Source organism: Phalaenopsis equestris, unplaced genomic scaffold (genome assembly GCF_001263595.1).
Source record: "Phalaenopsis equestris unplaced genomic scaffold, ASM126359v1 Scaffold235462, whole genome shotgun sequence".
Lineage (NCBI taxonomy): Eukaryota > Viridiplantae > Streptophyta > Magnoliopsida > Asparagales > Orchidaceae > Phalaenopsis > Phalaenopsis equestris.
The window spans coordinates 18108-40948 of NW_018253333.1; the positions used below are offsets into that span (position 1 = coordinate 18108).

The 22841-nt window shown below is 34.8% G+C and overlaps 1 protein-coding gene across 1 annotated transcript in view; it reads right to left on the reverse strand.

Annotated features, from left to right (window-relative positions):
* LOC110039130 (AP-1 complex subunit gamma-2-like) overlaps window positions 1-21211 on the reverse strand; it is a gene marked incomplete at its 3' end in the record, with an annotated part of 24232 nt that extends 3021 nt beyond the window's left edge. Inside the window, exons 1-5 of the mRNA XM_020744092.1 lie at window positions 20939-21211; window positions 10436-10738; window positions 10175-10316; window positions 7861-8034; window positions 2308-2487 (exon numbers count right to left, since the gene is read on the reverse strand). Coding sequence (XP_020599751.1) covers window positions 2308-2487; window positions 7861-8034; window positions 10175-10316; window positions 10436-10738; window positions 20939-20970 — 831 coding nt within the window. The remainder of the gene's footprint in view (window positions 1-2307; window positions 2488-7860; window positions 8035-10174; window positions 10317-10435; window positions 10739-20938) is intronic.
* Between the last annotated feature and the right edge of the window lie 1630 nt (window positions 21212-22841).

Consider the following 22841-nt stretch of genomic DNA (forward strand, 5'->3'; position numbering starts at 1 on the left):
ATCTAGGAGAACTGGAATTCGGCGGCGGGAACAGGTAAGGAAGGGTGAGCGCTGAAGGCAGCGAGCAGGGGAGGAAAAGGTGCGTGAAAGTAGGTTAATATAGTCACCATCTCGGAGCAGGATACAGTCGGAGCACCGCCTGTATTCAAATACAGCCCTAACTAAAGAAAATGCCGGTGCAAGAAATCTGAAATCAGAAAAGAACTAAACACTAAAGCAGATGAGCAGTATGTATACAATAGTAGGTAGAATAGGAGGGGGAAGCAGGGGCGTCAGTTCCCCACCCAATAACATAGACGGCCCGTCCAGCCTCCCTGCTGGACCGGCACCTCCTTGCTGAGCCGGTTGAACTGGTTCAGCCCAAGCCCCCACATCAGCACTACTACACGTTTGTAAGGAAGAATTAGTAGAAAAAATGAAATAAACAGTCATTCAGAGCTAAGAATTTATTAACAAACACAATTTTCACATTGCAGAGAAAATGAGAGAGTGATAGTTAAACTGCACCGAAAAGTAAAAGTTGACTCACAATTGCACTACTAAGTGTTTCTAAGGAAAAATTAGTAGAAATAATGAATTAAACATTCATTCAAAGCTAAGCGTTGATTAGCAAGCACAAATTTCACATTGCAGAGAAATTGGGAGAGTGATCAGCAAGGCTTTAAACTTGTCGTGGTATTAATTAATCCAAATTTTGTGAAAAGATTAGTGCCTGACAAAAAAACTTATCAAGAAACAGTAGGAGGATTAGTGCCTACGGTAAAAATTATCCGAGTGAATAGCCCTTATTATCATGCATGGCAATGCGGGGTTCATGGGGGATCAACTAGGCGCAGGTCCGACACAGCTGAACCGGCTGGTCCTCTTGGTGGGGGGCCCCACCACCCCCTCCTTCCTCTTCTTTCCTTTCCCTTTTTTCTCCCTTCCTTTTTCTTCCCTTTCTTCCTCTTCCTGTTTTCCTTTCTACGCCATTCCCAAATTTAAACCCTTTCCTAAAAGCCTAAATCATGATTTTATTCTCCTTCCTTAATTTAAACCTTTCCTAAAATCTAAGATCTTGATTTAACTTTTATTCTCCTTTCTTAGTTTAAATGCTTCCTAAATTAGGTTAAATTTTTTATAAATAGGAGTTGATGTGTCTAGAATTAGAGATCTTGATTTTGAAATTTGAATTCAGTTTATCTGAGTATTTCCTACTTGAGGGTTGTATCGGACGACGTGGAAGGTGCTTCAGTTATAACCTCGTCCAAGGTGGTGTTTATCTTCATCGTTCCGACTTCTACCTGCAGTCCTGCAACCCGCCGACATTCCAGCAATCTAGCCGGCAGTTTCCCTGCCTCCCTTATACTCTTACAGAGCGTCGCCACTCCTCCTGCAACCACCCTGCTACCTCTTAGCCCATCGCCAGTCTGCCTGCAGCCTCCTATCGCACTTCCTGGTCCTCTCCCAGAGGGCCGCCAGTCCCCTGTAGCCCCTCTATAGATTGCCGCTAGCCCTACTGCACTCCCAAACCGTCGATAGCTCCCATACAGCTTCCATGCAGGTCGTCGCATCACCTGCGGCCTCCCTCACACCAGGCTGCAGCCCAACTCTCTAGCGCCTAGTCTGTTGCCGCCTCCCTCCCAAAAGGCCGCAGCCATCCTCAGGTCACCCCAGCGCCTCTAGTCGCCTGCCTCTGCTCCTCAGCTTCGGCCACCATTCTTGCATCCGTTCCTCAGCTTTGGCTGCCACTCTCCTCAGCTTCGATCGTCAGCCTTCCCGACTCCAGATTCCAGTATTCGACGACGTTTCTTGCTTCTTCCGGTTGCAGTTCGACGACTCAAAGAGCGTTGACTTGTTGTCCCGCTCCTCCCTAGTCGCTCGAAATTGCTCCGGCCTTCACCGCAGCCGCCGCTCCAGCCCAATCTCTCCAAACTCCCTGCTCATCGAGCTTCTTGTGTCATTGTTTGTTTGGTCTTTGTTTGTAATGCCTTGTTTTATGTTCTGAATTATGTGTTGTCTTTCTTTCTTTTAATTCAATAGTGTAATCGTCATTTTAGGTTATTAATAAATTCGTGTCTTGCGTCATGATTTGGATTAACTCCGATCCCGCATGATTTCCAATGCAAACATTATGCTCATCACTAAAGATATGTTTTCGTAGAAGTTTACATTAAATATAGAACTCTCAGATTTTATTCTTAAAAACTAAATTGGAAGTCCAAGAATTTACATCTTTTAAATCAATATTAATTTTCATAAATCATACAAGTATGCACAACAAACCTTCCAGAAAATAAACAAGAATACGAAAGACTGGAAGCTGACCTGAGCAAGAATGTCATTAATAGATTCACTTGCATCCACGTCTCCCTGGCCCAACATTCTCATAAGCTTAAGTACTCTGATGTGTAAAAATGGGTCCGTAATTCCAGAAATGTCATACTCAGGCGCATAGGAGCTGTTGGAAATATCCTTTAGTATCCGGACTGATCCCTCTGTGCAGTTCTATGGTCAAGGTGGAAAATTATTCTAAATGTAGAAAGTAATATTAAACGAAAGAAAAAAACTAACAGGAAATAAGACTTGAACAGTAAAATGACAAAAGACTGCGCCCAAAACATATATTCCCATAGAATATGGAAATAAAGTAGCAACAGCTTTAAAACAAATGTCAAGATATATTAATAAATGAGGTAGAGCAAAGAAATAATATTATGTAAAACAAAGACAAATATCTTCAGGAAATCCACAGAAATTTTTGTTACCAAGCACGTTAAGTAACAAAGCCAAAACTTACGAAATAACTGTTATTTGAAAAAATGGGCGAATTAATTTAATGCATTTGTTAATAAAGATTGTTTTAAAACTTTAAAAGAAATTGGAGTAAAGACGATATTCACAGCTGTCCCAATGGAATCAATGCGGATATCATGTTTATGAATTTCAACAAGTTTAACAGCACCCCTAGAATTCAAGAATTGCAGATGCTTCGTTGCGTCAAAATAGCATGAAATCATCACAAAAACAAAATGCTTCCAAGGCCATGGTAGCACAGTCAAGGAAACAAAAATTGCTCATCGCATGGCCATTGTTTAGTTGTTATTTAACGTTACAAAGCAGTAATTACCATTGCCGAACCGTCATTGAAAAAAAAAAAAAGAATTGCAAATGATAATTTTAATGGCGTCAACTATAATTACATTTGAAGAAAAAAATGATCTGAACTATGCTTTCAAAAATATGTATTGATATACACTATGAGGAAGCAACAGCAGTTTATATTGTTCTTTAAATGCCTACCCTGCATGAAATGGGCATTTTAAAGTCATAAATGGATTGCTTATGCTCTACCTAGGATAGTAAAAATCTAAGTAACACATAAAGTTTATCTGACAGGAGTGTCCCGTCCAGATGGGACGAACGGGATGAACTTTCCTATCCTGTGAGACCTGTAGCGGGAGACTTTCCACCTATTGAATTAAGGCAAGCCTTGCAGGCCATATTTGCCTTTTTTTTTTAATTTATAATCAGGCTTTAATTCTTGTACTAGTATAAGTATGTTGTTTTAGAACATGTTGGATACCTTTGGTTCTGATTTTTTGCAATTTAGATATTGATTTGTGGATTTCTGCTCCAGGGAGTGGTGTAGCCAACTTCTCCTTCAAGCGGCGAGCCACTATCTTGAATAAAAGTAGGTGGTGGAATCTCCTTATGTCTGTCTTTTGCCAACCCTTTTTCCTCCAAGACAGCAGCCATCCCACTTCCCTCGCCTGAATCCTAGCCGATCTGAATATATTTCTTCTTTTCTTTATTCCAACAATACAATCAACACTTGAATTGATCCTAATACACCGTCTAAGGACCCTAAAAAAGTATCACTATCAAATAGAATCAAAACTTTAAAAAGATTGACCGTTATAAGGAAGTTTATTCCATTCTAATTCCCACACTTAGCAACACAAAAAGCTTCAGTATAAAATCAAAATCTTCACAAGAAAATTAGGGTTAAGATAAATAATTGTAGTTGGTAAAAAATGATAATTATGACTTAGTTGTTGGATTACCGAGTAATGCCTAAATTTGACAAAAATTGAATACGTTTCTCTAAAGCAAGTAACTTCAATTTCATATGCTAATATGAAAATTATAAAATGGTTAAATCCTTTCATACTCAGACTACTAATGCCTCCTATGTAGCCCGAGCACAAACATCAAAACAAACACATTCCCATAAGAGATAAGAGAAAAGCTACAGAATTTCATAAAAGTATATGGTCAATAAATATGAAAGAAATAAAATACAACTGAAGTAAAAAAGAAAAGAAGCATGCTTGCTTCAAAAACTTGATGCACTTCTCCGAGTAACATAACAAGTGATAGAGGATGAAGAAGACAACATCAAAATGTGAATGTGATCTCTAAGTCAGTAGGCACATTTAATGCATGGAATCAACCTACCAACCATGCTTACCAACTAATTTCAAACTTTAGATGAAGCTTTGAAACAGTAAATGACTGAGAAATCAAAGACATGAATAGCAATTTACCATTCAACTCATAAAGGCTCTACTCCAAATCTAAATGCAAAAAATCAATAAATGTATTATTTAATTTAGCATGATATTAATAAACTTGTGAGGAAAAAAAAACTTTTTTTGTGATTTCCTGGGGATTTAGAGAGTGAAATTGGTATCTTTTATTAAGAAGTTCATCGTTAGATGGATCACTATTTTCAAAATTGAAAGAACACTCAAAAATAGATGCCTCCTACACATTAAAAGAGTGACCAACATCCGGTTAAGAAAACAAAATGCTATTAAATCAATCCAATCTTAGTTGATCCAACATCAACAATTGGCTCAATCATCACATCCTTACACTTAGATGCAATAATGTTAGAAGCTAGAATTCGAGTGGCATAGCTTGATGCAAGCAAGGAGAAATAGATGCAGCTTCATAAAAATTATCAAGCAACACATCAAAGAAAATTTTCAGAATTCTGAGTAGTAGCACCATCCCATTTTTATTAGATATAAAAATGGTCTTATTATTAACATCTTGAGCCTAAAAATAATTATCCTCATTTAAAATAACTGCAGTCGGACAAGTGGTATTGTCATTGATAATTATAAGTTGACTATTAAAACACTATAAAATACCCATGTTTGACACGCTTAAAGAGCTTGAATCTATTATTGTTGCAATATAAACTCATTTATCCCAAAAAAAAGACTCAAGTTTTCATAACTGATAAAAAAATGAATTGAATAGAACTACAAAAAAGCTAAACCATAACATTTTTCAAGTTTTAGCCCTATCTTTAATTTTAGAAAAATTACACACATATACATAAATATATAAATGAAACTTGGAGCATCAAGCATACATACATGGATGCATGTATGATGGTCTTATCAATCATTAGGCATCCATAAGTAAGACATTTAAAGAAGCAATTAATGCTTTTAGGATCATATCTTCATCTTGTATCATACAACTAAAATTTAAAATAAACCTATTGATACACTATCCCAAGTTCCCCTATTTCCCTTCTTTTGATTTATATGCACAATAAATGTGTCTAATTTTGATAGAATGCAAAAATAACATTTGGCTTATGATTTATATATTAAATGTAGTACTTTGCATTCCCAGGACCTCCATTGATGATAATATTGTTAGAAATATATATGATGGCGCATGGCAAGTCACTTTGGTAGTGACAAAATTATGTATATATTTATATGTATGATTTATTTGCCTACATTAAGAAGGGATAATTTTAAGATCGTTAATCAACACCATGCATGCCAAATACCCAAAACTATTATACATATTGACATAATACACTATTTCTATCCCTTAGCCTCTCTGACGTGGAGCATCTCCTACGATCTCCCGCGCAGATGAAGAACAGGGCAGCAAGTGCTGCCTGAACCGATTCAACTGAGGGGATCTTACGGGTCAGGCAATCCTTCCTTGCTGTGAGATTGCCGCCTAACTGAGGGTACCCCACCCTTGGTTACCAAGTCTTATAAGTATGTTATTTCTATGTTGTTGCAGAGTTTTTTTGTGTTTTTTGTCGAGATAGTCGTCGAAGTTCATGTTTTCCTTTCTAGGGTCGTATTCGATGGCAAGTGATGCCCCAGTTGTATCTCGTCCGAGATGGTGATTATTCTCGACCTTCTCACTACCTCCACAATCCTCCTTCAGTTGTCGCCACCTCTGTATTTGTTGCAACCACCGAAAAACAGCTACTTTATTGTTTTCCTACAATTGTCTACTACCTCTTCTCACCTCCCAATCTGATGTCCCTTGCCACCAACCCTTCTCCTCATTGCAATGATCTCGAGGACAACCCGCTTGCTACCTTTCTGCAATTCCAGCCCTCCCTAGTGTTGTCATCGCTATTCCAGCCATCCCAGCACCCTCCACCTTATCTCAGCCTTTTACCCCATTGTCGCAGCCCCCAAAACCCCTCGCCGAGTTGTCTACCACAGCTTAACCATACCAACGCCTTCCTCCAGCCTTTTCAATCATCCTACATCACGATAGGAGCCTTGCAACTCCATTGCCTTGTTGTGCTATCGCTATCCAGCCATCCTACATCGCCACAACCCACTGCATTCTCCTACTGTTCTCACCCCACTATCCCACTCTCTAACCACCCTTTGCTACCTCTTAGGATGCTCAAATCTTCGTCGATCACCACCACCATCACCTGCCCCTGAATCTAGCCCTAGCTAGGGTTTGTGTTAAATCAATTTTTTGTGAGTCCGTTGTAATTTCATATTTGAATCCAACTATAATATTAGTTTTCATATTGTTGTTTGGGTTAACTCATGTATCATTTGATATCAGAATTAGTCTAACCCATATCCTAAGATTTCTAGCATCCCCACATGTCACAACCCGGCCATGAGCTTGAAATTAACCAAGACGAAAACAGAAGGTCAAAAGATGTAAACTAAATTTTCTATATTCAAATACAATTTAACAGATGAAATAGCTACTAATTAAATTAATTAATGTGGTATATTTAAATTTACCTTGTAACTGGTTGAAAGATCCACAATTTAATAGACGGCCGAGATGCAAACTAAATCTTCTATAAACGTTTTCTCGTCTATCATTCAACTTTTAATCAGTTAATTAACCTGAAAAGTTATTATCGGCCAAATAAATGTTGCGGATTCTTTATTTATAATTTAATTTAATTTAATTTAAAACATGAATTAACTCCTCGTCCAATTTCTCATCACTTAGACAGGTCAAAATTTCATACTTGTCACACGCGGATAAATTTCATAAATTTTATGTGGAAACCCAAGAAATGTAAGTGTCATTTCAAACTATTTCCAGCATGTCAACATAGTATGTTTCACTAAACAAGAAATGGTTGAGTATTTTCATCACATGTTATGCAATTTGAATTGGCCTTGTACAAGATAGATATGTTTTCCATCGTCATCAACATGTATAATTATTTTGACTTGTGTTATATATTTGAAAGTCAACATGAAAAAACTAATGATGATGACATAGCCATACGTAACTTAAGTCAAACAAAATATTGGCTAAGATTTGTTCACAAGTATAACAAGCATTCTGCAAAGAAATCTTTAAAAAATAAAATAAATTATTCTATAAAATTAAACATGAATGATATGCTCATCACACACAACAATTTTATTACCACTAAATTGCAGTTAAGTGTGATCTAAGCATCAAAGACAGATTGATGACATCACATGACATTCCTCAGCTTTCCAGGGCATCATTAATACTGATGGATAATATGGTATTTTGTCGTTATCCTACAACCAATTTGCAGGACACATCACAGGCAACATTAGAAATTTGTTTTGAGCAAAATACCTTCCTCAAGTATACAAGGGCCTCTGGGCTAGCTCTACAAAGATCTGTACATAGCTGAACTCCAGCAATAAGAACGCCATGATGTTTTTCCTTGAGTAAAGCAGTAGCAGGAGTCATAAAGTTTTCTGCCAAATCAGGAACTTTTCTTACAATCCTTATGGAACATAGTGCAGCCTGTACAGCATCACAAGCCAACATCTATTAATGACATGAGAATGCTACAAAGAAGAAAAATGAAAACGGCAAAATTAAAGTCATGAACGCTAAGACAAACCTCATAGTAACTAAACTAGTGGACAGATAATAAAAAAATAATGAATTAAAAACATAAACACTACCACTACCTCCTTAGGTGCTTGAGTGCTGATGGATTTATAGCAATGATATAAATGGCATGAGAATTGTTAAGGGAAGCTCAAACAAAACTTAGCGAAAAAAGAATGAAAAATGAAGATTCGTAAAACCAACCTGAAATATTTGAGACGGAGATAAATAAATGGGATAACCATGATGATTAGACTTGTAGGAGAAAGGCTTCTGGTGTCACAGAGCGGGGGGATCATGAAGGGATAAGACAAAAGGATGCTAGTTGCTTGGGGCAACAAATGAATAGTTGTTTTGCATTGTGGTGAGGGTTTATCCATCAATTGTATGGGTTTAGTGGACTTGGGAGAGGGTCGAAGGATTTTAGGGTTTAGTAAACCTAAGAAAGTATGAAAGAGAAGGAGGAAGATCTGTGAAGGAGTTAGGACAGCTTTAGATAAGTATGGGAGGGTAAAAACAAACAGCAAGTTTTAGGATTTTGATTGTTGGAAGAGGCAACTAATTGCAAGATGGTCACAGTTGTTGCGAGGTAAGGTTGTAGAGAGATAGGGGGGAAAGGGGATAGAGGCAGGTTTTGAGGTTTAGTCGAGAGTGAAGAAAGGGGTAAAGAATAAAACAAATGCAAAGGGAGAATTAGAACTCACCAAAGTTCTCTTCTAAAGAAGCTACCAAAAAGTCTTCAAACTTGCAACCAAGCAAATTAATCTTTCATTCATTCGATGATTTAAAGAGAGTTAGCTCATATATTTACAAAGACAAGAAAAAACAAATAATAATATCCTAGTAAAGCAAAGAAGGAAAGGCAGTGGTTCCAATTGCTTGCAATCTTCATAAATCTTCATTTGATTGGCCATCCAAGCAAATATGGAAGGAAAGTGATGTTCAATTGCATTACATGTCACTTGAACAACAAGGTAAGGGCTAACCATAGTAGAAATCCACAGAAGGGCATCGGCCAAGCTTAAATAATGAACTTAATTTGAAGTTAATGAATTTAATGATAATGATGCTAGAAATCTTGATGTACTTCTACTTCTCTAGTTTGTGATTTAGTCACTGATCCATACACATATACTTTAGTGCTTGTGTTGCATCAACTTCTACATCTTGACAGTACCATTCAAAAATAAAGTAGAGTCAAACCAACTTTGAATCTGATTGGCCATAGCGATGTCATATCACATATTATAAAAATAATAAATTAAAGATGTTGAAGTAAAAAACAAAAGGTCCAATCATTTTCTCTTCTAAAGTTAGCTCTGATATTCTCACATCAGAAAAAACCAAACCTTTCAAGGTCAGAAAAGTTCAAAGGCACTTATAATAGCAAGTATGTGTGTGTGCGCTTATGGTAATTAGCATTCAAGAACCACTCCTTATACCAAACAGTTATTGATATATTGGCACTCCCCATTCCATTCAAGTAGAAAATTCGAACAAAGGAAAACAGGGAAGTGAAGTTATTCATTGCAGGCTGTACTAAAAATTAGCACAAGAGGCTGATGGAAATGTGCATGAAGTACAGAAGACAAAGGCTCACTTCTAAGACAATTTATTGGACAAAAATAACAGCTTTCATCAGCAAGAATAAAGAGGGACATCTACCGCCCCTTAGAATAAATGCATTGACTTTAACCCAACGTCAATAGATAATAGAAACAAACTAAAACTGAAAGGATCTCAAGAATTCAGACGGTTTGCTAGTAGTACATGGTATAAATAAACTCCCTTCAATCTGTCAGATAACGAGACAGAGTTAAGATGCATAAGAAGATCCAAAGTAATTTTGTAGACATAAACCCAAACAGATTATGAATATAGGAATTTCTATCAAGATATGTAGCTTAAGATATCTGAAAATAAATTTTGAAAAAGTATGTGACTACACACCATAAATTGAGGAGATAATGAACTGGCACTTTGAAGGTCCTAACTGAAAAAGAAAAAAGAAATTCAAGGATTACATTGAATAGCGAGAAAACTGAATTACTTTTTTCTTAATGTTTGGGTCGCGACTTTGCAATAATCGCTCAACTTCTGGAGCAAGATCCCGTGCCATTTCAGCAGAACAAATATTTCCCAAAGCACATAAAGCAAGACCAACGATATACTGGTTTGAATGATTGAGATCTCTATAAATGAATCAAGGCCACCAAAGAAGAACTTCAAACAAACCATTTTAACTAAAATTTGTGATAATGTGTAAGAAAAAAAAAACAAATCCAAATAAATAACAAAAGGTTAAGGATACTGCTTTAAGGAGTTTGTGACCAGCATAAGAACTTCCTGCCTCTCGTCAAGAAGCAACATAAGACCAAGATATCCTATTCGTTTCTCAGGGAAGCCGGCAGATGCTATCAATTTGAGACATTCCATTTGCCCAAAATGAGTGGGATAACCAAGCATGTGAATGAACATAAGTTTTGCAAGGTTACGATGCCTGTATTCTTGGTCATTGTCACTAACTGCAGCACGGATAGCAGCACACTCTTTTCTCACAACAGCCCGTTCTTCCGCAGCAGTTTTGCAGGCCCTTATAGCTCTAATCATATCTCTGCAATCATAAATTAAAACGCGAAACAGAGTTACTAAATCTAAGTACATCGCAAATGAAGAATTCCAAGGGCATAATACAATAAAATGGTAACAAAAAATGGGAAAATAGTTAAGATAAGCAAAGCAGGTTTATTTCATAATGCAACAATTAAAAAAGCGCAAACTCATAGCAAAAGAGAATCTTTAAAAAACAAAACTCCATTTGAACTGCTATTTCTAAAGTTCCTTCTCTCCACTATGACAGCTGAAAATAGTAGTTCACAGGTTTATGTAAAATAGATGGTATTTTCAATTTCATTATATGAAATTCCATCTACAGACAGATGCTTGAAGATCCACAGCTTCATATTTGCGCTTTGAGGATTGAGCATCTTGCCTTGAGATTTGGAATAAGTATTCATTGTCTATTTCTTTTATCTTCCCGTTTTCTCATTTTTCTCCTAAATCCTATGTTCCTGCATTTGGTTAATAAACCTGCATCAATTTAGTATATGATATGAACTTCATACAATCTATAAGGGTTATGAATCATCTGTTGTTTTATATTGTTAAGCTTCAACTGCAATAAAATTTGATAATTTTTTTACAAAATAAAATATATCTCAAATTTCGGATTCATCATATTTCATTCAAAACAATTTTATGAAATTTTATGTGTTAAATAGAGCAATTTGAAATAAAGCATTGTATTTCATTTATGATCAAATTGGGAAATATAAAATTTGAAAGTTATAAGATTTATTAAATTAATTAAATTTAATTAATCCCTAATCCTACATTAATCTGCAGATTCACGGTAGCCAACCGACCTCTCTCCCGCCTTTCATTCCATTCGATCGATCGATTACGACAAGCGAGCTTCGATTCCGTCCCCCCTCCCTCTGCCGCTTCTTCCTAGGCGAAGGAAGCTCGTTCGGCCCCTTATACCAAGGTTGCAATCGTTGCTACAGTGCAAGGGCGCGAACAGTAGCGGTAGCGCGAATCAAGCAGCACCTGGGTAGTCATAGCCCGCGATGCAGGGTTCCTTGAAATATGCATTTGCACTACTATAACAAAAAAAAAGTACAAAAATATATTACAAAAAGGGCCTGTTCAGACAAAACATGGGCCCGATCAAAATCTATAAAGGGAAAAAGAAAGTGTGTATTATCCACATTCCTAACAAAAAACTATCATCTATTGCCCCATGGGCACAGGAATGAGCCACTATATTCTTTTTTCTATCAACATGTTGAAAAAGAACTTGATTGAACAAAGTAAAGAAGGAAAGAAACTCCAATGTCTTGCGATGGCTGCTTCCCAAACTTGGCCATTTTAGAAAACTGTAACGAGGAGATGATATTATGATTATCATTTTCCAAAACAATCCCCTTAAATTCGAACATCCAAGGCTCCAAGGAATGTTTGATAGTAGAGATAGCCAAGAATTCCACCTTAGAACTGTTCTAATGAAATTTCAGGTAACATAACCTTATGCTAATTCAAGAAGAATAATTCAATTTACGGAAATCACTTGAATCTTAAAATTTAATATTATGTTTTATAAGTTATTGAGCTCAATATAACAACTACTACAACGTCCAGCCAGTTACCGAAGATCAAGAATCTAGTGTGGCAAATGAGGTGAGTAATTAGATTTCCAAATTTCAATAATTGTGTTTATTTCAAAATGTATGTTTGACTCTATGTATGCTCTAGTTTAGCTAGAATCTTCATATTGTTATATAGAAAATATATGCATGTAAGAAAAATATAAAAGATATGCATGAAAGATGTGTATGAGATGCATGATATGGATAATACATATGATATGAAAGATAAATCTGATAGGAAACATTAATGCATGATAAGCATGATAGAAAATAATATGCATGAAGTAATATGCATGATATGAGAGATATGCATGATGATAGTTATACAGCAGAATAATAGTAAGTATGCATATAAGTAAAATGCATAAAAATATCTCAGAATAATGTATGTTATGAATAATGAAATAGCTTATATAAAAATGTTAGTATGTGCATATTTCGAGAAGAATTTCATTCCCTAATGATACAGACAGAGAATATCAGTGTACCCACGCGCATAGAGTTTTTCTACCACCACAAACAATTGTGATTGTTAGATCACTAACCTTAATACCGATGGAATAATATCGGCCAAAGGTGAGTAGACCAGAGCTTACCTCTCTAGATAATTATGATTTTTAAATTAAAACCGCTATGCCAGCAGGATAATATCGGTCAAGAGTCGGTAAGAGTTCTACCCTAGATAATTGTGATGTGTAGATCGCTAACCACTGTTCTGACGGGAGCCAACGGAGTAATATCTGTCAAAAGTGTGTTAGAATTATTGACAGTGATCCTCACAGAAACAAGTGTACGTATAGTATAAAATAAAATAAAGCTAAAGTAAATCTTTATAGAAGATTGGTTGTTTCATTTAGAAAAACTCATTAATGCATGCATTAGTTTATATCAAATTTCTTATAAAATTATAAAAAACCAACATATTATAAAATTTCTTATAGACTCGCATGCATCTTAAATTTTTTTCCATAGATTACTGTAGTTTAAATGTGTGATTACTCATGAGTTATCTTTAGATAACTCATTATGTTGTTGTAATATTTTTTTAGGCTTTAAACATTTGAACAAGATGAATAGAAGGCGAGAACGACAAAAGGAAAGTTATAAATTTCTACTTGTTAATTTTAATTGCTTTCTTTAGTGACTTTCATGTATTATTTGAATATTAAATTGTTAGTTTAGAAATAGAATTAGAGTAGGAATGAATTGATTTTCCACCGGCCAATAGTCCGTTCCCATCTTGGTTAACTCCAAGCCCGGGTCGCGTCGTGAGAAAAACTCACTCAAACAATACCAGATATTGTTTACGCAAATATAAAATGCACGCAATTCTTTCAAAATTTGAAATATATATATATTTTTGTCAGTTGTAAGTACCCTCTGGTCTGGGGTTCGATTTCCTCAAGTGTAATGTGTGGTACTCGAATTCTTAGGCGCATGAGGGATGGTTGGGGCTCGTATAATAGCCCCCGACCATTCCTTTTAAAATTAGGACCCAATCTATTCTTATTCTGACCATGTCCTACTTGAGAACCTCTAACCAAATTGTACATAATCTGAACAAAATTAACCGTGTTCAAATTTATAACTTTCACCTCTTCATAACCATCCCATTTACAATCAGATTATCTTGGGTTCCCAAACCCTAACTTGATCCAATCAACCCAACTCAACTATATGTTTCCACATAAAAATAAAAAATAAATAAATAATTATATGTTTCCACATTTTAGTTGCCTAGCCTTCATCAAGATACAATCAAGTTCTAGAGAAAAGAGATAACGAAGAAGGATAAGAATGATGAATCTTTTCAATGAGATCCTCAAAACTATAAGAGGATGTCAAATGATTAAGAAAGAACCAATTTAGTATCATTTTTAGGGGAGAGAATATAAAAAAATTGAGATAGTTATAGTCCAGCTTATTGTTCATATAACACACACACACAGAGACACACAGACACACACAGACAGATATACATACATGCATGCATGCATGCATGCATGCATGCATATAGACTCCAGCCACTCCTAATGTGCCTAACAATTCGAGTACCACCCTCCTTAAGGCTCACATCACCAGAGGGGGATTCGAACCCCCGACTTGAGGGGGTCTTACACCAAGGATGCCAATTAATATGCCGAAATACGCGGACATTATATATATATATATATATATATATAACTAAAACATTTATTATATAAATTGTCCAACGTGTTATATAAATTTCCTATTCATATATTAAAGTTAATGCATCAATGCCTCTTTTCCCACTTTCAGCACATGAAACAACTAATGAAAATTGGATGGCTTTTAGCAGAATATTTAAAGTTTATATAATAACTTAAATACTAATAACCTAAGCAATTCTATTTATTTTTATTCATTCCTGTAACCTGTAGCTGCAGGCTGAATAGAGAGCAAAAAGGGGTTTGGTCAAAGGGGAAGAATAAGACATCAGAGAAGAGAAAGAAAAGGCTAGAGATTAAAAGATAAAATCCGACTTCAGGTGTTTTCCTTATGCAGTTTGAGTTAGCTCTTAAGTTATAGGCATAAAGGCTTGAACTCATTTTGAGGTAAAATATTATTTCAAGGTTATTTGATTTGATTTTGAATTATTAAATTAAGAATTTATTTAAATGTGGTATTTTATTACCTTGGGTATGAAGGATCAAGATTTCATAGTGATAAAAGGGAGGAAGCTTGTTTTGAGGTTGACAAAGTAATTGTGATAAGATATTGCAGCTCCAATATAGTGAGCATATTATTCAAAGGTCTATTGTTTGTGAATTTCTGTAAATATACAACAACAACAACAAAGCCTTAATCCCACTACGTGAGGTCGGCTACATGAATCCTTTTTCTCCATTGCGTCCCATTTAGTGTCATATATTCATTTAGTTCTAATAAATTAAGATTAAACAACAAGCCCAAGTCTTCTTAGGTCTTCCTCTGCCTTTCTTATCATAAGTCGAATCTAAAACATCTACTCCTCTAATTGAATCATCAAATGGTTGACGCTGAATTCCTGCAAATATATTCAACTTTAATGTATATGATCATAGACATACTTCATATTAAGTTTGTTCACAATATCTGATAATATAACTAATCAAATGCTTTACACTTTTTTACCTATTTAAGCTAATTATAGGACATTTTTTAATTGTATGAGATTTATGATATCATGCAAATTCAAGTAATCAAACATCACTAATATATTGACACATTTTATACAGATTGATTAACTGAATGCTCATAAGAAAAAGCTAAGCATATTTTAAATACTTATGATCAAAATGCTAAAAAAAGAACTCAATGAAAAAATATATCATATAAGTTCAGTTGGCAAACTATGATGGCCTACGCAAGTAACAACAAAATTTATTTCAAGATAAACATCAATAGGGACTAAAAAGGGTTCCCGACTCTTGATAACTGTCACATTGGAGTTGTCCAACATTTATGCAGGGGCAGTTGATAAATACTATGTTAGAACAAGTTCGACCCTTATTAATGCTTATTATAAACTGAATGGGGTAGGTGATGACAAATGACATAAATATGCCAAAATTTATACAAATATTATATGATACCCTCTAAGACTATGATAAGAAAGAATATAAACAAATAAATTGATATCAACATCTGGTTAACTTAGCACATTAAGTGAGTTGACAATTGACAATTGCATTTAATTTTTCTTGCAAATATTTATGCTTAATGTTTAAGACAGTTTTTTTTTTTTTTTTTTCAAAGCATATGCTGAATTGAGAGTTGCCGTACTGGGAATTCCAATACTCATGTTGGTTCAAAAGACCAAAATACATATTTTTCCTTGTTATTATATTTTGAAATTTATTTCAAAAATATTCATCCTGCTGAAATTTTAGGTCATCGGATATTTTAAATTTGTCATCTCAGAAAAGAGAAGAAACGGTTTAGACCAAAGTCAAATAATCAATTTTGTCCTTCAACTTGCTATTTGGAGTACATAATTTTGAATGTATCTTAGAAGAAGATTTTGAATTATATACAGTAAAAACTTATGCTATGTGTTGACTATTTAGGTGTATAAAAGCTATAAAATTTAATTAAATAAATGTAATTGTATATGCTTCCATATTCATGGTCGTATGAAATATATTATATACTTTGTGATGCTCAAAGTGGACTATCTTTCTACCTACTTGACCTTGATAATAAAAGTCGGGATGGGCTTTGATATAAAATATCTAACAGGATTTTCCACCTCTACTAAGTGGAACATAACATGTCAAAGTTATAACTCATGGTTCGCGAAAGACATTCAAACTAGTGATAGAGAAAGCACTCGATATAAAATTATATCTCGTAACAATATCCAATACTAAAAAGGAAATCTTATTTCAGTATTTAGGGCAAGACCAATGATATATAAGGGTAATTAAACTCTAAAAATTCAATTCACGGTATGAAATGACTTAATTGTATGTCATTTAATTTTACTATCTAAATTTAAGAATGGCAGTAAGGTAGGATCTGCTAAACTCCTAATGATTGTCTTCTTTAAAGCAAGGTACGGATAGTGCTGAGGTCATACTTGTGAGATAATGTAAGGCTTTGCGGGTGACTCCACTTACCAATATTAAGAGGTTGTTTCATACACGACTAGGGGAATAAAAGTACGCAGAAGATGAACAAAGCTCAAAAGGCTGACGATGCATTAATAGCAGCTTTGTAATTGAAGAAAAGAATGAGGCAATAGCAGTACAAAATAAGAGCTCACAATGACCACGTCCACTACAAAAGAGCCTGATACAGTAACGATTGTCTAGAAAGAACACACAAAAGGTGGTGGCTTCCATGAATGTAGAAGAAAACTGATGACCACCATTGCTGGCAATAATGAAAAAAATAAATATAGCATGATTAAGTGGGCGATCATGAATGCTCACACTAAACGTGAGGTTGAAGATGAAGTATAAAGAAGAGAAATCTTCCTGCAAATTGTTGAAGACTAACACCCATCTATCCCTGTAAATATGCCTTGAACCCAAAATCTCTTAGTTAGAAGACAAACACCCATCTATCAAGCTAAGTTGGGTTGCATGCAAGAAAGCATTGTGTGACATAAAGAATATAGAACTTAGGTTTGGAAGGTTGTTGGATATATGATGGCTTTTTGAAGGAATGAAAGAAAAAAATCAACTAGGAAAAACAATAAAAACTCTTTAAAAATATATTCCTTACAAGGCACAGCAATTTAATCTCATATCCAATATCAGCCATAGCCCAATTAGTCGTTAGCCTTCAAATCCAAGCCTATGCTATTATGATAATAATATTGTCTCACAAACACAAAATATCCGAGTTCATGCCAAATCTTCATCCTGTCAAAACTTGCCCAAAGTTACTGAAAGAGCAAAAGGATGGAAAAAAAAGTAATGAAAATTATAATTTTGAACTGACAATAAAAATCATTACAAATTTCAATACTTCTGCTAATATATTGTCATGCAATCACCTCAACACAAATCACAATCAGCATATCATTTGCAACAAATTGAAATGCCATTTTCCAATTCTTAGTTCTTTGCAACCTATGAAGCCATGGAAACCTACAGTTTTAGCTTGTCTACTTTTTTTAGCTTGTCTACTTCCAAACACTACGCCAAGCACACTACTCAAACTGCATATAGCAGTCACTGCTTTGGAAAGAAAAAGGTAAAATGATGAACAATGCTTCATCCATTGAGGAATAACATTCATTGCAACAATTGGATATACATAAAATGGCCAATAGAAATGAATCTCAGAACCAATAGTTTATAAAGCAAAGCATAAAGAAAGCAGAAAGACAAAAAAAATGTTGACACATGGAATGCAATTCTTTATTCATTATAAGAAGATAAATTTTAGTAGAGAAATTGCCATGAAATTAGAAATAAATCATCAAAGAAAAATCACAATCCCTGAAAGTTGTCTGCATGATAAAAGTTAAAGAGGAGAGCCAAAAACTGTATAGATTTTAGGAAAAGATGCAGTAAAAGAGCTCTGCCTCAAGAAAAATGCACAAGTTAAATAGAGTAAGTTCGCCAAGTAATTGGATAGAGCTTGAGAGAAGTTGAAATATTAATCAAAGAACCTTATTGAATCAATCAAAAATCTTGGTCTACAACATTATAATAAGAAAAATAAAAAAGAAGATGAAGAACAAATAACATTGAAAGCAAGAAACTAGTGAATTAATGAGTTTTAGTTAGATTTGATGAAAACATAAAAGAGGCAGAAGCATGCATCACAACCACAGTTTCCGTAATGTTCTCTCATCAAGAGTTCAAATGTGTTCCATGAGCTAACATAGCTGATGATCCTCAAAAAAGATTAATGGTAAAAAAAATCCATCAAAATCCACATGCATGAGCAAATTTCAATTTAATAAACAATCATACCACAGTGAATAGAGGAGGGATGCTAAAAACCATGACCTAAGTAAATATTTGTAATGACAAAAAAATAACTAATGAAATAAAGGTAATCAGAAAAATAAGAAGTGATTTCAAGAAATACCTTATTATAATAACTGCTTACTTTCCAATTTAAACCTGAATTATTTACTACTTTCCATACTTGTCAAGTATCGTTTAGCCCTTGGTTTATCAAAATTGAGTTAAACATGTACTTAGAAAAATACCATAATTTGATATTTCCACAATACCATCAGTAGCTTTATCCCAACAATCTACAACTGGCCTAATTTATATGGCTAAGAGAAAACAGAAAATACATTATCAAAAAATACAAGTGGGTATAAACTAGTACTGTCAAAAACAAGCATCATAACCTGCTTTGAAGAGAAGCAATTCAATGTGAGGGCCTTGTGCATTGCTTCATAACAAAGCAAATGGATGTCGTGATGCACAACAATGCACATGTCAACCTATGGAGCTCATTACATGCTCGTGACTTATGAGCCGTATATTTCATTGTTGATTCATGAAAGCTTATGGGAAATGAAGAGAGTGAGTTTTACAATCTTGATTCAATTTGATTTGTAGATACTGCATTCTTTTCATCACATCTCATGCAATGCTTAACTCTCCTCTTCATCGTTGAAGCAAATGTCACGTCAGATGCAAAGCCTCTCTCAGTCCACCCACTTACGAGAATAATATGCAGCAAGAGATTCAAGTGAACTCATGCAAGTAACAAGAGAATCAAAAGATATAGCACAAATGCAGCCCTCTATTTCCAGCTTTTGTATTATTTCTCCAATTCGCTTCAAATCTTTGATTTTTCCTCCTCCTTACAGTACAATATACAAATGAGATGATTGGAGATTCTTATTCAACTAATTCAAATGGGTTAATCTTAAAGAGTGTGCATAAAACATCACTTTTTTTGTAAAAATTGCATTGCTAATAATTAACAATCCCCTCCTTTTTTATTTTTACCCCAAAAAAAAAAAAAAAAAAAAAAAACTTTGTGCATTACATTGTGCTCTGTGTTAATAACCTTGGCACAAACATAACATATTCAATGAAATACATAAAATTTTCTTCGGCCACTCACTCTAGAAACTTGCAAAAGGCTCACATGATAATGATATCAATTAAGGCCTCACAAATTTAAAAATAAAGTTCAATCAAATTGCCTCCAAACATCATTAATTTGACCTAGAAATAACAAGTACTACAACTTTCACAATGTAAATGCTTAAGTTGATTTTAATTTCCTACCGAATACAATCCCTCTCTTACCGAAAGCAAATGCTTTATTTCTAAAAATTATACAATCACCACACATGTAGACAAACAAAAGCCCAATAATGTGTTAAATAATGTTTTGAAAATTTTTAAAATTAAGAATTTCTTAAACAACTTCAGGCCTTCCTGTTGCACTTTCCCAATAGCAACAAATAGAACTACAACAAAACCATCCAGTTCCCACTACGGAAGTTTTCAAAATCTCATTACCTACCGAATGGTCTAAGCTCCAAGAAGAATGCAGAAAACAATCCATCCTAAGCAATAACCCAACCTTGAACAAACAATCTAAATAGCTACAAGGGTCCTCTAGTTTAAAAGTTGTACAACATAATTCCACATAAGGTAAAGTGATCTAGAATTTTTCTAGCATACTACTGCGTTGTGTGGCAGTTAATGTCAGTGCTCAACATAGCTTGTGGCAATAAAAAAAGAAAAGAGGTAACAGCAGAGCACATAGTAATGCAATTTTAACTACCCATTTGCCTCTACCTAGCTTCAGAAATTTCCCCATAAGACCTTCAAAAAGAAAAAGGGAAAATTTAAGCTTCCCAAACATATCTCTATGACATTAATTATTGAACCTACAGAATGAATCTTCTTTAAAATTGCTAAGCTGCCGCACTAGCCTATAAGCGAAGTATCAATATCCCAAATACCAATACTACATGGTCTAGATTTGATCAATATGCTACAAATTATTTCAGCAGTATCCTCGTGAAGGCGAAATGATCGCCAATTCGTCTCAATAAAAACCAATTTTTGCAGAAGGCACAAGAAATCCGGAGTGAAAAGGCGGTCACATAAACGGTAAATGGCATAAATAAGTTCCAATGAGAATATAAGATCTTAGCTCACCTTAGACGAGTCCCAGACGAGAACGGATTCATGGTTAGTAACTCCCTTCACGCGATTCCCAGAGTCTGGAGCAGCGCCTTCGGCGACAGGAGATTGGGGAAACCCGGAATTTAAAAGGTGAGGGACGAGATCCAGATGGAGAAGGGAGGAAGGAAAAGGGACGAGCGAAAAGGTGTCGGAAATTGATGAGCTCTCCGCCGGAGGAGCTATGACGGAAAAGAAGGGCTGGATCTACAAGAAAAAATGGAGCTCCTTTTGTTATTAGTGCGCGCTCACTTTCTCTCTCTGTCCGACTGCTATCTTCTATTTTTAATTGCTTATAATAATAATTTATGAGAAAATAATTTTGAGTTTTTAATCTTTTTAATGTGACTGGGTGATTTAATAGCTTATTGTACTTTTGTTTTAAAAATATTTTAAAATCTAAATAAAGTTAAATGTATATTATTAGCTAAAATATAGTCTATTCGAAATATGTTGTATTTCAATTATTTAAAATATAATATATTTGTCATGATGTATAGTTAATTGGTTACTAGCTGTGGGTATTGATTGATGAAAATTCACGACGATGATAATATGCAACAGGAGGTAATGGCTAATAGCCAGCATGTAATGGGGCACTATGTGGTGGAAGCTATGGACGAGGGGAGCAGCATTAAAACATATTTAAAACTTGGCCAATTTGATCTATGTGAAACACATTCACACATTTGTAACATTTTTAACAAATGGGTTAGTGTCGGCACTATTTTTGGTGTGGGGTTTGCCCGTAAGAAGCTGTCGGTCATCGGAATTGAAATCCCGTTGCCCGCTTCGGAAAGACGTTTTAAAAATTTTAATTTTGAAAAAGATGAAGTCAAACTGACCCCATAATTTTCATAGTTTAGATGAAAAAGCATTTTACCTCAAATCCTATATCTATCCCAAAGGATGAATACAAGAATTGAGGGTGAGGCTTGATCAAATAAACTAGAGAAAGTTATGACATCAAAAATATACGTATTTAATACTGCAGCTAAATTAATTAATTCCTCAGCAACTGTACCAGAACTTAATAACAGTTATAGATTTAATAAATATGGATGTAATAAATATTCAATAATTGTAAAGTCACACTTATCAAATCAAGTATACATATCGCTCCAGTAATATAGTGCTCTAATGGAGTCCTAGATATCGATCCCACAGGGAGTAATATTAGAACTACAAACTAAGATTTTAGAAAAGCAATACTTTAATTGCAACAAGGAAATTCAATTTGCTTATCTGTCACTAATAGGCAATTGAAATAAATATGTAATTATAAAAACTATTAAATAACTAATTATGCTAATGAGGTTTTTAATGTGATATTCAATATATAAGAAACCATCCTTCTCCTTGACAAGAAATTGTAGTGATGGTTAAAGTGAATTAGTTTAATTTGTATTGTGCCAAATAGGAGCATACCTATTCTTTATCATTTGGTCCAGGCATAAAGAACATTGACTAATCCTATGCTTGTTTATTGATTCTGCAGCTAGGTTGGGAGGATACCGGCTCTCACTTCAGAGTTCCCACGTTCCCTTCGCCTGAGGACTAACATCTACACTACAGCACCCAAACGATAGGACTAAATTGGGGATTTTAGTCTGTCACTCTAAAATCTCCAATTCTACGCCCGATAATATTATTTCCCTATTGTTGACCTCACTTTTGGTTGAGGTCTAGAAACTTCTTTAGTAGCCTAGGTCTAGCCATAGGACTTTCCTATTGACTAGTCTTAGAAAACTAGAAAAGGTATCCTCACCATTAGAAATTCAAACTCTTATCTTTGCTCAACTTGAAATTCCACATATTGGTCCTAACCTCTAATATTTAGAAGGTAAGATCATTATGGGAGAGCTCAAGAAGAGTTCTT